At 36.7% G+C, this 13572-nt stretch overlaps 1 protein-coding gene across 15 annotated transcripts in view; it reads left to right on the forward strand.

Moving 5' to 3' along the window:
- FMR1 (fragile X messenger ribonucleoprotein 1) overlaps window positions 1–13572 on the forward strand; it is a 37745-nt gene that overhangs the window by 10938 nt on the left and 13235 nt on the right. For 10 of the 15 annotated variants that reach the window (XM_070605726.1, XM_070605728.1, XM_070605727.1 and 7 more), the window contains exons 3-10: window positions 2539–2632; window positions 5284–5355; window positions 5625–5773; window positions 6833–6926; window positions 7012–7128; window positions 9324–9494; window positions 9591–9669; window positions 13423–13532. In XM_070605726.1, the coding sequence (XP_070461827.1) occupies window positions 2539–2632; window positions 5284–5355; window positions 5625–5773; window positions 6833–6926; window positions 7012–7128; window positions 9324–9494; window positions 9591–9669; window positions 13423–13532 (886 nt within the window). Of the gene's footprint in view, window positions 1–2538; window positions 2633–4014; window positions 4335–5283; window positions 5356–5624; window positions 5774–6832; window positions 6927–7011; window positions 7129–9323; window positions 9495–9590; window positions 9670–13422; window positions 13533–13572 lie in introns of those variants that run through there. The other 5 variants (XM_070605736.1, XM_070605739.1, XM_070605737.1 and 2 more) reach the window with 1 other exon arrangement.

Consider the following 13572-nt stretch of genomic DNA (forward strand, 5'->3'; position numbering starts at 1 on the left):
AGAAATAGGTTAGTGATTGCTTCGGAATGGGGAGCCATAGCTAAAGAGTATGAGATTTCGTTTTGAGTGTTGAAAATGTTCTAAAGTTGACTGGTAATGGATGCACATATCTGTGAATATACTTAAAACCATTGAATTGTACATACACTTAAGTGGATGGATTATATGGTATGTGAATTGTATCTTAATAAATCTGTTAAAATATAGTATCTGACCCAGACATACTGTAATGAGACTGTCAGCAGAGTCTTTTAGCTACCAACAGGACAAAGTAGTATTCTCAGATGCCTGAAACACATTTAGGGTGAGAGAGAGAAAAGGATTTAGCGTATCCAACCCTATTCCCAGCTCTAGACTACTAATCTGAGTCCAAAATGCAAGTTTGAATAATAGAATACCTTCCTCTGAATACATAGAACCAAAAGTTCCAGAGTCTGCCTCTTTGCTATTTCAAATAACCATGGTTATACACTAGACAACAGCTTCACACCTCTAACGGAGGGATCTTTGATAATGTGGAGAGGAATTTTTTTCTTGTAATTACACTCTTATCTGCTTGCTCCCATCACTAGGTAAACACAGTTTGCCATAAACGGAGAGTTATCTTTATTTGCCACTCTTAGTTTCTTCTGTAGTCCTTAATCTAAAATATTAATCAAACACTCATTTCCTCTATGCATTTAAGAATGTCTATTTTATACACGGATTTGTCAGATCAGTTCTGTTTTCAATCAGATTTCTACTGTAAACTTATAACTATTCTGTCTTTGGACCTCCTAATTCTCTCCATATCCCATAGCTCTGTAAAAGTTTCTCTTCAAGCTATCTGTCATACTGGGAATCTGAAATAGATCAACTGTTTTCCCTTGTGTTTGCCGTTCAGCACTGGGTTTGAGTACATCACCAGGATTTGATAGGCCCCTACCAAAGTAGTCTCTTTGCCTTTCCTTGTGTGTTTCCTTTTTGTTTTTCTGTTAAAAAAAAAAAAAAAAGCTTGTGTTAAAAAAAAGCTCGGGACTGGCCCCTTGGCCGAGCGGTTGAGTTCACACGCTCCGCTTCAGTGGCCCAGGGTTTCGCTGGTTTGAATCCTGGGCGCGGACACGGCACTGCTCATCAAGCTGTGCTGAGGTGGCATCCCGCAGGCCACAACTAGAAGGACCCACAACTAAGAAAAACATACAACTATGTACCAGGGGGCTTTGGGGAGAAATAGGAAAAATAAAATCTTTAAAAAAAAAGCTGATGTTTTATAGAACTTCAGACTATATTTACCTTTTCTTTAGAAACTCCTATTACTATAATACAAATTATTTCAGATGCTTTGTTTTTACCTTCCATGTTTCACATTTTTGAATGAAGAATTTGATTTTTTTATCTCTATACACTTAAGACTTAAAAAATAATCCTTCCTTTGGAACCAAGAAAATTATGTATTATTTTATGCTTTACAAATCAAATTTAGCAATGAATTTGTAACATATTAAAAGTCACTAATTTTCAGTAAGTATAAGAAGGCTTTTCTGAAGTTAAGACGATTTTTTTAAGTTGCATAGTTTTTAAGTGTGTATAATAATTCAGAGAAAGGGTTCAGTCTTATATAGGCCCTAATCACATTTCCATAAATTCTGACTTAATTACCTACCCTCCTATCTTATATAATAGATCTTCTTAAAAAAAAAAAAAGCCATTTTCTCACTAGGATTTTCCTAAGAAAGCCTTTTAGCGGAAACCCAGAAATGGCTGCTTCAGCAGGTGAGTCCTCCAGTGTTTTTGCCAAGTTTGTCTTTTAATATTTTATATCATTGTGGATATAAAAGAATAATTAGGTATTTTTCAAAAGCGTTCCGTATCATTTTAAATTTAAAAAAGCATAGGCAACTTACTCAACTCCTATAGGCTGTCTCCATCGGGTTTCTGTGGTTTAGGCGATCCCACCAGGCCAGTGCATACTGGTACGTCATACTGATCAGCAGCCAGCTATCCATGGCAAGAATTGACCACCTCGCGGGATCTAAAATTTAAATGGGGAAAAGTGAGTTATGAATTGCTAATCTGCTGACTGCCCTATTTTGCTTTGGATTTAGAGGGCATTTAGGACCAGTTTCTGTGGTCACTGGAATGTGGTTAAAATTCCTTTGCAAGTATAAGTATGGTGATGATATTACTAACACTTACTGATACTAACATTTAATTTAAGCATCAAATGGTATTCCTGTTGTGGCCTTACGTTTACAATCCTTAGAGGTTGAAATTATTGGAAGAAAGACTTGTTTGGGAAATTGTAATATTGATCTGTTGTGTTTGGAGAAATATTCCAAATGGGACTACGAGGCTGCTGTGCTGCATGCAGACTTTGTGGAAATGTCTCTATAGTGCCGTTATCCCCGCTCAGCAAGACACTGACAGTTTTAAAGCATTTGCTTCTTTAAACTAGAGAAGCAGGGTCACACTTAACCAAAAATTGATGGCAGTGTGGTCACTGTGGTCATTGTTTGCATTAAACTGAAAAGTATGTTAAATAATTGTGCTTATTTGCAGCTGGCAGCCAGAGAGGCAGATTCCATTTCATGATGTGAGATTCCCACCACCTGTAGGTTATAATAAAGATATAAATGAAAGTGATGAAGTTGAGGTAAGTTTCCCCTGCCATCAAGTTGTTAAGCACTGAAGGAGTCGGAGCATTTAATTTGCCTGTGCCTTTTGTACCCCTGGTCTTTAACACTGTTTACGCTACCTTGAGAATTAGAGCTGTGATGGACATGTGCTTTTGACTGAGCCATCTTAATAATGATTTGAAATAATACATGCTGCTTAAATGTGGCTGCCTTGGGGCACATCTTTGAAAGTTTCCACTTATTTCCTTTGCCCACTAGTACTTCTTTTCCCTCAATCTCTGAATCATTTTTTGAATAGTATATTGTTAGTTTACAACTCTGTCCCCATTTTGAGCGAAATGGATTAAGAAAATTAGTCTTACAAATGAAAAAATTCATGCCTTAGAGCAGCATCCTAGAATTTCTTTAAGTAGCAGTAAATCCTCCTGGTATATTTTTAAAAATCCACCTGCGAGTTTTAGTATATACACATATAGATGAAACATCTTTTCACAGGGCATGCTATAAACCACCTGCTCGTGTACCATTGATGTCTTTGACCAAAACGTGCTATGGAGATGTAACACATTAACAAAAACACTGTGTTTGTGATTTCTCTAGCCACCGAAATTGTTTTGGGACTTGAGGCACTTGGAGTCAGCTTTATGTTACAGTTGGTCTATGTGGTACCTCTCTTTCCTCCCCTTTCACGTACTCCGTTTTAAGCTTCTTCTCTTCTTTCTCTACAATGCCTTGTTCGTAGTTGCAGCTTCATGCGTATTTATGGTATGAAGGAAGCATCTAGGTAGATGTTTGTACAGGTAAAGTGTAGTAGGTTCTTGAATTCTTATTTTCTGTGCTAGGTACAGATGGTGCAGTGAAACAGGAGAGTCCCTTGCCTTTGAAGTCACGTTCTAGTGAGGATAGCTAATACTATGGCAGGTGTGAGTAAGTCCTAGGGAAAAAATGTAAGAGGATAGAAGGTGATGTAGGGACAGGAGTGCTATTTTAGAGGGTGCTCGGGAGAGGTCTCTGAATGTCCCGGCCTGTGTTCTTTTCTCTAAAATTTTAAAGTAGAAATAGAATATACTATTCACTTACCAGAGCTGCACTCAGTACCTACTAGGTGTAAGGAACGGGCTTGGTGTTGTGAGGGATCCCAGTAGGGAACACACGCTGTCTGGACTTGAGGACTGTTAGCTGTCCACTTCCCTAGGAGCTGCAAGCTTCCTGAAGGCAAGGGCCAGGCATGTGGTCTCTCTGTATCAGGGTGCTCTTAATAGTGTTTGCATGGATAAAGGAGACTTTTTTACAACTGAGTCACATGACAGGTAGTGACCAGTGAGATGCTGTAGTTGGGGTGACCTCACTGTATTGCCTAACAGTAATACATAACTGAAGTTCTTGCTCTGGCCAGAGCAGAGTTGAAGGAGATTGATGGCCACCTGGCAAGAAGGAAAAGTAGGTTAAATTAAGTTGTATTTAGTCACTGTGTATATAACTATTAACTTACGTTGTAAAAGGGAGGCTAGACACCAGGTCTTTTGGTCTGTCTATATCAGGAATGCTAATAATAGTGGTGGATAAAGGAGACATTTTTCCCAACTTAGTCATGTGACAGGTAGAGACCAATGAGACACTGTTGCCAGGATGACCTCGTTGTGTTACATAACAATTAACCGAGGTTATTTCTCTGGCTAGAGGAAAGTTAAGAGGAAGTGATGGAGGCAAGAGGGAAAGGTAGGTTGAATGATGTTGTATTTAGTCACTGTGTTGTATAACTATTAACTTCACTTGTCAAAGGGAGATAGGAGTTGGAGCTTTGAGTTGCTTGTCAGCCTTAGGCTCTGTATCTCTCTCCTCTATCCTGTCCTCTCCTTCCTATCCCCCTTGTCTTCCCTGAATCTTCTTTCTGCTTCTGAGTCTCTGTATCTCTCTCCATGTACATTGTGTTGTCTCTTTTCCTATTAACCTTGCTTTGCTGGTGTCTTCACAAAAGCTTCCATGCTGCACATCGTAAGTGAACTCTGAAGTGGTCCCCAGAGAGATCGGTTAGAAGAACTGATCCACAGAGTGTGAGAGCAGGAAGGTAGTGTCTAAAGGATTGCCAGCATGGAGTTGTCCATTTTAGTGAAGAGGGCACAGGAGACCAGAGAGTGACCAAGGATCTGTTCATTTAGTCCCCAGAGACATGAATACCGGGGGGTATCCTTAGTGGGCTGAGTGGTCAGCGGCCTTATCCATTTAGTGACTGTGCACCCAGATGGTAGGCCAGGGTCAGTAACTTCCAGTCATTTATTTGCTTATTAGAGTAAAAGAAAAACAAGTTTGCTTGTACATTTTCAGATAGATTTTCATCACTCACAAAGTACCCAAGGAAGGTATGCCCAGGTTTATGAACAATCAGCTTTTCTTGAGCCATTCGTATTCATTCAGAATACTGATTATTACTGATGTAGAACAGAGAAGGAAGAAAGTGCTTTCTCTAGGTAATCTCCCTAGTAATCAGGTAGTTTCTGCTTATGTATCTATGTCTAGCTATAGGGGTGTGGTCTGCTTTAAGGTATATGGCATATGGGTTTGGAAGACACCTAAGGTCATTTTGAGACATTTTCCTCGATGACTGATAATCTATGGATTTCTGAATGATGTTAATCATGAAATATTCTATGTTGTAATTTTTGTATAGGTTTATTCCAGAGCAAATGAAAAAGAGCCTTGCTGTTGGTGGTTAGCTAAAGTGAGGATGATAAAGGGTGAGGTAGGAAAATGCATATTTAAAATTTTTTATACTTGTTTCCCTTTTCTGAACCCAGGTACTGCATTTCAGTCTGGATTTCTTTTTGTAAAGTAATATCTAACTTGAGTCATTTTATTAAAATATTTTCTCTACATGTTCAGAATGTTTCGTATGTTGATCAAATACAGTTTTTTTTCCTCTAGAGAATTTAAAAATAACTGAGTAGGTATAGCTTATTGCTCTTACTTTAAATACCGTGACCAGGAATGACTTTTGTTTATTTCTCTCAGTTTTACGTGATAGAATATGCAGCATGTGATGCCACGTACAATGAAATTGTCACAATTGAACGTTTACGATCAGTTAATCCCAACAAACCTGCCACAAAAGATACTTTCCATAAAATCAAACTGGATGTGCCAGAAGACTTACGACAAATGTAAGTTGGTATGTGAGAAACGCTGAGAACGCACAGGTGATATGCCATTCATTTAAAAGGGTATGATTTTAAAATAATATAAATCAATTTTTAAATTCGATGACCTTAAAAATGGTTGCAAAAGTAATGAAAAAAACCATAGTTAGCTTTTTCCAGTTATATAATCAAGCCAGCCTTGCATTTGTTTAAACTTACTTGGCTAGATACGTGGCTCATGTACATTTGTTTTCTAAAATTAACTTTGTTCATAGAATTTTAAGATTTTGAAAGTGATTAATAAGATTTTCTGTCATAAGTCACAAATCAAATTCTAGACAATGAAGATTTCTCCAGATTTTTTTCCCTTTTAACTAATATTTTCAGAGAAATGTGTAGTAAGAAGAGCTAAAGAAGCTTCAAAAGGTCATCTCTGTGGTATAATCCTTAATCTGGAGTAATGCTTAAAGACTTTAGATAAGAGATTGCTTTTGGAAGATTTCATCCAGGGGATATAATAATGTTGATTTGGAATGTCACTTTAGATAAACATTAACTTGCAGTTCAGAATACATAGAAATTCTGCTTTTTGATTGTAGAATTGTGTATGTGTGTACATCTTTGTGCCTTCTGATTCATATACTTCTTCTCTCCCTTAAATTGGTCAGCAGTTTTTCTTTAGAAAAGAAACAACAAAACAAAATCGGGTAACCTGTAGCTATCCCCAAAAGTTTTCAACAGTTGATGCAAGAAAATTACTGACTTGTCTTACTTGTAACTGAAATCAGAAAGCCTGCAGGGGAGAGTAGCTCAGCTAAATATGTGATCTAAGACCACCAGGAATCCCTCAAGAGCATAACTTTTTTTTCCTTTCTCTGTACTCTCAAATTCTTGATTGGGCTAAGTATTTTAGAGATAGACAGCAAAGGAACTAAAGTTTTAAATGGATATAGCGTATTTTGCATAAATCAAGTTTAATAGAAATCCATAATTCTTCTAAGTGCAGATCTCTCTGCGTATATTTATGCCAGTAGTTGGTATCATTCATCTTAACTTCACAATACATATTCTGTTTATTTCTAGGTGTGCCAAAGAGTCGGCACATAAGGACTTTAAAAAGGCAGTTGGTGCCTTTTCTGTAATTTATGATCCAGAAAATTATCAGCTTGTCATTTTGGTGAGTGTTTTTGAGTTGTCTATTTTGTCGTATTTCATTTGGGGCATTTGCTTTGATAATAATGGTGTGAATTTATATCCTTTAGTCCATCAATGAAGTCACCTCAAAGCGAGCACACATGCTGATTGACATGCACTTTCGGAGTCTGCGCACTAAGCTGTCTCTGATACTGAGAAATGAAGAAGCCAGTAAGCAACTAGAGGTATGAGGCTTTCCCTAGTGCTGCTTGTACGGCTATCTAGAAATGATGTGTGCGGTTACAAAACTTGAGTATGGGCAGCTTGTCCTTTATTTACTATTTCTTAGCAATTCCTTAGATTCTGTATTTTGAAAAATTATACAAAGCATAATCATACTAAAGTTTTTTGTCTGAGGTTTCAGAATTAAGCAGCAGTTTATGTATATTAAGAAACTTCTGGTCAACTCACTTTTTCTAGAAGTTCATCAAAGCTGCTAATAAAATGAGGCAATGCTTCTTCCATATAACATGTTATCATTAAAGTACTAGAGAGTATTTAAATATCTAATCATATTCCTTTCATTATGTATGTTTATCTCTGTTTAAAAGGGTATAGAACTTCTTCATTCTAATTGGTTGTCACTCTTTAAAACTCCTGTCTTCAGATTCCTGCCAGAGGCTATTTCCCTAACTTACTATTTCGTCTCTTAAGGTGCATTTTATCTACTTTTATTAATCCTCCAATAATTTCCATCACCATACATTTATTTTCATTGATAACTATCTAGTACTTCCATCCATTACCATAGAAACTAAATGGATTTTAGTTTAATGTGCCAACTCAAGTATATTACTGTCAGATTCCAGAGTTCCTTATCATTATTCCTTTCATTAGAGGGAAAACACCATGCAGTTGAAATAGTAAAGAAAAAAAAGAGTTCCAAACTGCATTTTAACAGAGAAGGTAGTAAAGTCTTTATTCTTGTAAAACTCTGTGAAACTTGCCACCTTCTAACTTGATGTGTGATTGCTGAACTCTTAGCAGGGGAGGAGACATTGATATCTCCTTTTGCTCTTTGTTTTCCTTATGGCCACAGAGGTCTGTTTAAATTAGTTTTTGCTCTCATTCGTCCTTGATGTCCTTGTGTTCACAAGTTTGTGGTTTCTTTAGCTATTCTCCATAACTTTTAGGCCAGAACAGCCTCCTTACTGTCATTGTGAGTATTATGGAAATATGCTCATATGCCTCTTCTGAAACATCTCATTCTTCTTAAATGATCTATCATACCTTTGACTTACCATTTATCAGTGAATTATCAATGAAAAGAATGAACCAGGTGAATGAACCAGGACTCAAAAAACATGACTTCTTGAAAAGTCCTAGGAATATTTGATACATTTTGTTACTCTAATCTACAAAAAGGATATTATACTTTAAAAATTGTTTGCAGTAGTTACACTCATTCATTCAAATTATCAGATATGTTGAATAATGAGAAACTAGTGTGCATGCCTATCTTTCCTCACTACTAATATTAAAGAGATCCACATATTCAGATAAGAAATTTCCATTTTTCAACATGAGCCACTAATATGTTTGGTTTTCATTAATGGCATGCTAGAACTAAACATTAAATTTTGATAATTCTATTTAAAGAGAGCAATTATCCACAAGTTTGGCGTGTTAGTGTAACTTAGTTCAGTCATTACCAAATATTTGAAAGAATTGATCATACTTGTGGATCCAGATCACAAGGTCTTACAGACTCTGATCTCATTTTAGGTTGCAGGCACATATGTAAGATAAGTTGTAAATCTTTGACACTCTGTAATCATTCAATTAACTTACTGTACCAACAGTTTTTATGATTCCTTTTCTTAGGTTGGGGGATGTGGTGGGAGGCTGTCGTTTTAATGTCATCACTTCATCAGAGGGATGTCTAGACCACAGTATCTAGTGATAAGTTATATAACTAGCACTGTTTCCAGAAAAAAACATATATATACACACCGTAAAAATGAACTGAATACAATTTTCTGTAAAGATGGTATTTAAGAATACTTTTACTTAAATAACATTGAGTCTGTCAGACCCAGTGAGCTGGTTTTTATTTGGGAACATTTGATCTGCTTCTTAATTGTTACATTGTTGATGTCATTGGTTAAGGCAGCCTTGCAAATAGGTTTTCAAAAGTTACCTTGGAAAATTGTCAACAAGCCCTTTCCTGTTAACAAAAATATATCAAATGACATAGACTTTCAGTAACCTAATAAGTACTTATGCCTTGGGAGGTATTTTCTAAAACCTGTTAGTTTCTGACTGAAACTAATTGATAGGCCCCTGATAAATAGGGTCAAGATAATTTACATGGCTGACCTAAATACAGTTGTCTTAATAGTTGATAAAGAATTTTAATCAGATGTGCATTTCTCTTCAGAGTTCAAGGCAACTTGCCTCAAGGTTTCATGAACAATTTATCGTACGAGAAGATCTGATGGGTCTAGCGATTGGTACTCATGGTGCTAATATTCAGCAAGCTAGAAAAGTACCAGGAGTCACAGCTATCGATCTAGATGAAGACACCTGCACATTTCATATTTATGGAGAGGTAAATATTTTACTAAATAGGTTTTTTTTCCTAAAATAAAACCAGTATTTCAGATGGCTCATCTTTTGTCTTAAATCTCCTCCCCCTTTTTATTAGGATCAAGATGCAGTGAAAAAGGCCAGAAGCTTCCTTGAATTTGCTGAAGATGTCATACAAGTTCCAAGGAACTTAGTAGGTGAGTCAGAAATTGCTGTTGACATCCACTACAAAAACAAAAGTTAGGTAAACAATTTATGCTGGTAGAATTCCATTTTCACTCACTCGAGTGACCATTTAATTGAAGCTTAATCTTTGAAATATGGTGTGTTGCTATGGTGTACAGAAAATATTTGGTAAATGTGATACGCAAAGATTACATATTCGGAAGGTATGCAAATGATACTGCTTTGCTAGTTCAAACCTACTAGTGCCTGGAAGGATAAATTTTGCGCAGCCTCTTTACTGTATATTTTATATATCTTAAAATTAAATATATTTTTTTCAAAATTAAATATATATTTTTTTAAATGAATGACATTTGGGGACCTTGTAATTTGGAGTAGATTAGTATATGATCTCTCTAATGGATCTATAAAATGATAGCATTCTTAATTATCTTGGAGTTGAACATCTGAATGTAAGTTACTTAAATCTAGTAAGTTCCAAAGCTAGAGGTAACACTGAATGTCTGTGGGGCTTTCTGCAACATCGACAGTAATTCTTCGTTTTGACTTGAGTACTGTTTCACGACCATCACCACCACGAACACCAGCGAATACCTTGGAACCCTTCACCAGTACCCTCACATGCGACAGATGTCTTTAGTAGAACATATTAAAGGAATGTGCGGTTTTGTCAAGAACGCTACATATGTTTTTAATTTATAAATGAAATTGGGACATACTTCCTATGCGTTTTATTTTTTTTCAACTTGACGTCATGACTGATTATGAGAAGTAATGCACGCCCTTTGGAAAGTTTAAAGAAAGAGAAAATAAGGACTTTCTGTGCATTTTGTTCACGTAGTTTCAGTCCAGCTTAGCCTGTTTTGCTGTACTTTTTGTCAGCATAGAATTATAAACATCTTTCTGTGCCATTAGGAAATACTTGGAATAATGTTTTTCTCGCAAAGCAAATTAGTTTGATTGAAGATAAAGTATAAATAGTAGTGAAATAATGTAGAATTATTCACTTGATGTATACTGCAGACAACTAAAGAACACTACTAATGTTATTGAGGTAACTTGCATACCAGTTGTATGTATAGAGAATGTATGTACAGCACTATGCTGATTACCTCAGGGTAAGTGGGATTATGAATGATATTTATTTCCCTCTTATTTACAGTTTGTCAAGCAATTCATTTTATAGTTAGAAAAGTTATTTTAAATTTAGAAGTTCTTATAAAATATAGTCAATAGACACTTTTTTCAGAAATTACCAAATAGAAACTTAGGTGTCAGATTCAGTGGCGTTCCTTCCTGAGATGGCATGATGGTGGGGAAAGTTCTTGGATGTTGGAACTGGATCTAGATTTCAGTCCTACGTCACTTTCTAATAGGTATTCGGCCTTGGGCAACTCACTTAGCTCTCCTTAGTCTTACTTTCCTCAACCCTGAAACAAATGTGATGATAGTGTTCACCTCACAGGGTTGTCGTGATAATTAAATAGAAAGATACAGATAGATACAGATATTACCCAAGCTCTGGACATAGGAGGGGACTCGGTAAATTTTAGTTCTCCCTCCTTCCCCTTCTTCAAAACAATTTCATCCAATTCAGTTGAGGGACGTTATAGTCAGATGTCAGTTGGCATTTGGAAATAGCTGTGTAATGTAGAATTGGGTTATTTGCTATGAAAAGTAGATTCTGCCTGTGAACCTGCCTAGAGACAAGAGGGTCCCAGAAGTGACCTTTCACCAGAAAGCCTGCTGAAGTACAATCAGCCTGATTTTTGTTTTGTTTCTAGTTATTAAAGTAAAACAGTTCTGTTTTAGAGATTGTCTGCTCTAACAATGGGAATGTTGGGAGTTTTCGGAAAGTGTTTTTTGTTTGTTTGTTTTTTGAGGAAGACTGGCCCTGAGCTAACATCTGTGCCCATCTTCCTCTACTTTCTATGTGGGACGCCTACCACAGCATGGCTTGCCGAGTGCTGCCACGTCCGCGCTCGGGATCTGAACCGGCTAACCCGGGGCCGCCAAAGTGGAACAGGCACACTTAACCGCTGCGCCACCGGGCTGGCCCGGGAAAGTGTTTTTGTGTAAGATGGTTTGGCAAGGCAGATCTTTAGGGAGATGTCTAATCAGTATTATGTGAGTTTGAGTCCCAAAATATGTTTTATGATCTCGTTATTTTTCACAAGATCTCTTTGTGAGAGATTCACGTTCACAAGTATGTACACTGATTTATTTTTCTTATCTAAAAATTTGCTTGTTTTTCACCCACTTTGGTATTGAGTTGGTTTAATTATTCAATCATCTATAGTTAACACACACTACTTAGGATAGTTAAGTTAAACGTGTTAAACATAAGTTAAACGTGTGCCAAAATCTCATTTTTCTTTTTGCTGATTCGTTGAGACCTTTTTTAAAATCAGCATTAATTCATGAAAATATAAGTGTTAGAGATAAAAAATAAGTTGTGGGAAGACTCCATGTAACTTCTCTCCTCCCCCAGCCCCTTTTCATTTGAAGAGAAGAGCAGAACTAATTGACGAAAGGACCTAGATCAGGAGTCCTGATTTAGTGGTGTCAGTTCTGTTCCCTGACCACTGACCAGTCGAAAGAGGTTATGGGGGTGAGTGAGGCTGCCGCACACAGCAAGAGTACCAAGGCTATGCTGATGAGAAGAACCACCAGATCCTGTTGTAAGAAGGCTTTCCCTGGGTTCTTATCTAGGTTTGGCTTCCAGTTTTTTCCCCATTCCTGCCTTAGATGAGTTGATGATGATGTGGCAAGTACATGATGCATGTGGCCAGTGCAAAGGTGCTTTTGGGTACCTTGGGAGAGCCTTTGGAATCAGATGTAATTCACATGTAGATTTCTAGAATCGGTAGTTCTTACATTTGTAATGTGATGCTTTACACTAATGGGTGATGGTGGCTGTGACAGCAGTCATTTCCCAGTTAAGTATGTGATTGAATTTTATAAAATGAGGGAAAGAATCGACTGCCTATTCATTACTGGTATTTGAAGTCTTTGGCGTTTTAACGGATGTTATTGAATAATACTTAACCTTGAACTGGTTTTAAGCTTTTTTGTTGTGGTTTTGAGTTATCTTAAAATGTGATTTCTTAATCTTTCACTCTGTAGCTAATCCTTCCCCCTTTGATATACTGATAGAATTTGTGGGTAGTGCACAGGAGCAATATTGCTAACACACTGGCCTGAAGAATGTACACATCTTTTAGATGGGTGTATGGCTGTTTAGGCCACTCTTAAACTTAGAATATCTTTTATAAATGTGCCACATAAAATTCTAGAAATATTTACTGTGGGCAAAGAAGCAGATTTAAATCAGGTACAGGTAGAATTGAAGTTGTCGAATAAATAAGCAAGTGTATTTTCTGTTGTCTTTCCTTTTCCTTAATTCTTTTCATAGAATTTTGCCGAAAGAGTGATACGCACCACTGTACCAGCAAGTTCAAAGTATACCCTTTTGTGCAAAATAAGAGCCTGTCTTTGAACTGCCTTAAAAATTCAAAATTACCCAATCAGTTGAGTATTCATCCACTCTAATACCTGACCAAAAGAGATTACAGATGACCACCTACTAACTCGGAAAGCCAGTTTGTCTTTTTGAAAAGAGTCTCTGTTTTGGTGTTGAGATTTTATAATTATGTGTGTGCATATATATGTAAAATAAGGTGATAGTTTACAGTGGGGTGTGCTTACCGGTTTGGGGCATGTGTTTTTAAAACCAAACATGAATTATTCATTTCTTAACTTAGGCAAGGTAATAGGCAAAAATGGAAAACTGATTCAGGAGATTGTGGACAAGTCAGGAGTTGTGAGGGTGAGAATTGAGGCCGAAAATGAGAAAAATGTTCCACAAGAAGAGGTATGTTCTGGTGTATTTGTTTCTAGTTTGTCTAATAAAA

Source organism: Equus przewalskii, chromosome X (genome assembly GCF_037783145.1).
Source record: "Equus przewalskii isolate Varuska chromosome X, EquPr2, whole genome shotgun sequence".
NCBI classification, from domain to species: Eukaryota; Metazoa; Chordata; class Mammalia; order Perissodactyla; family Equidae; genus Equus; species Equus przewalskii.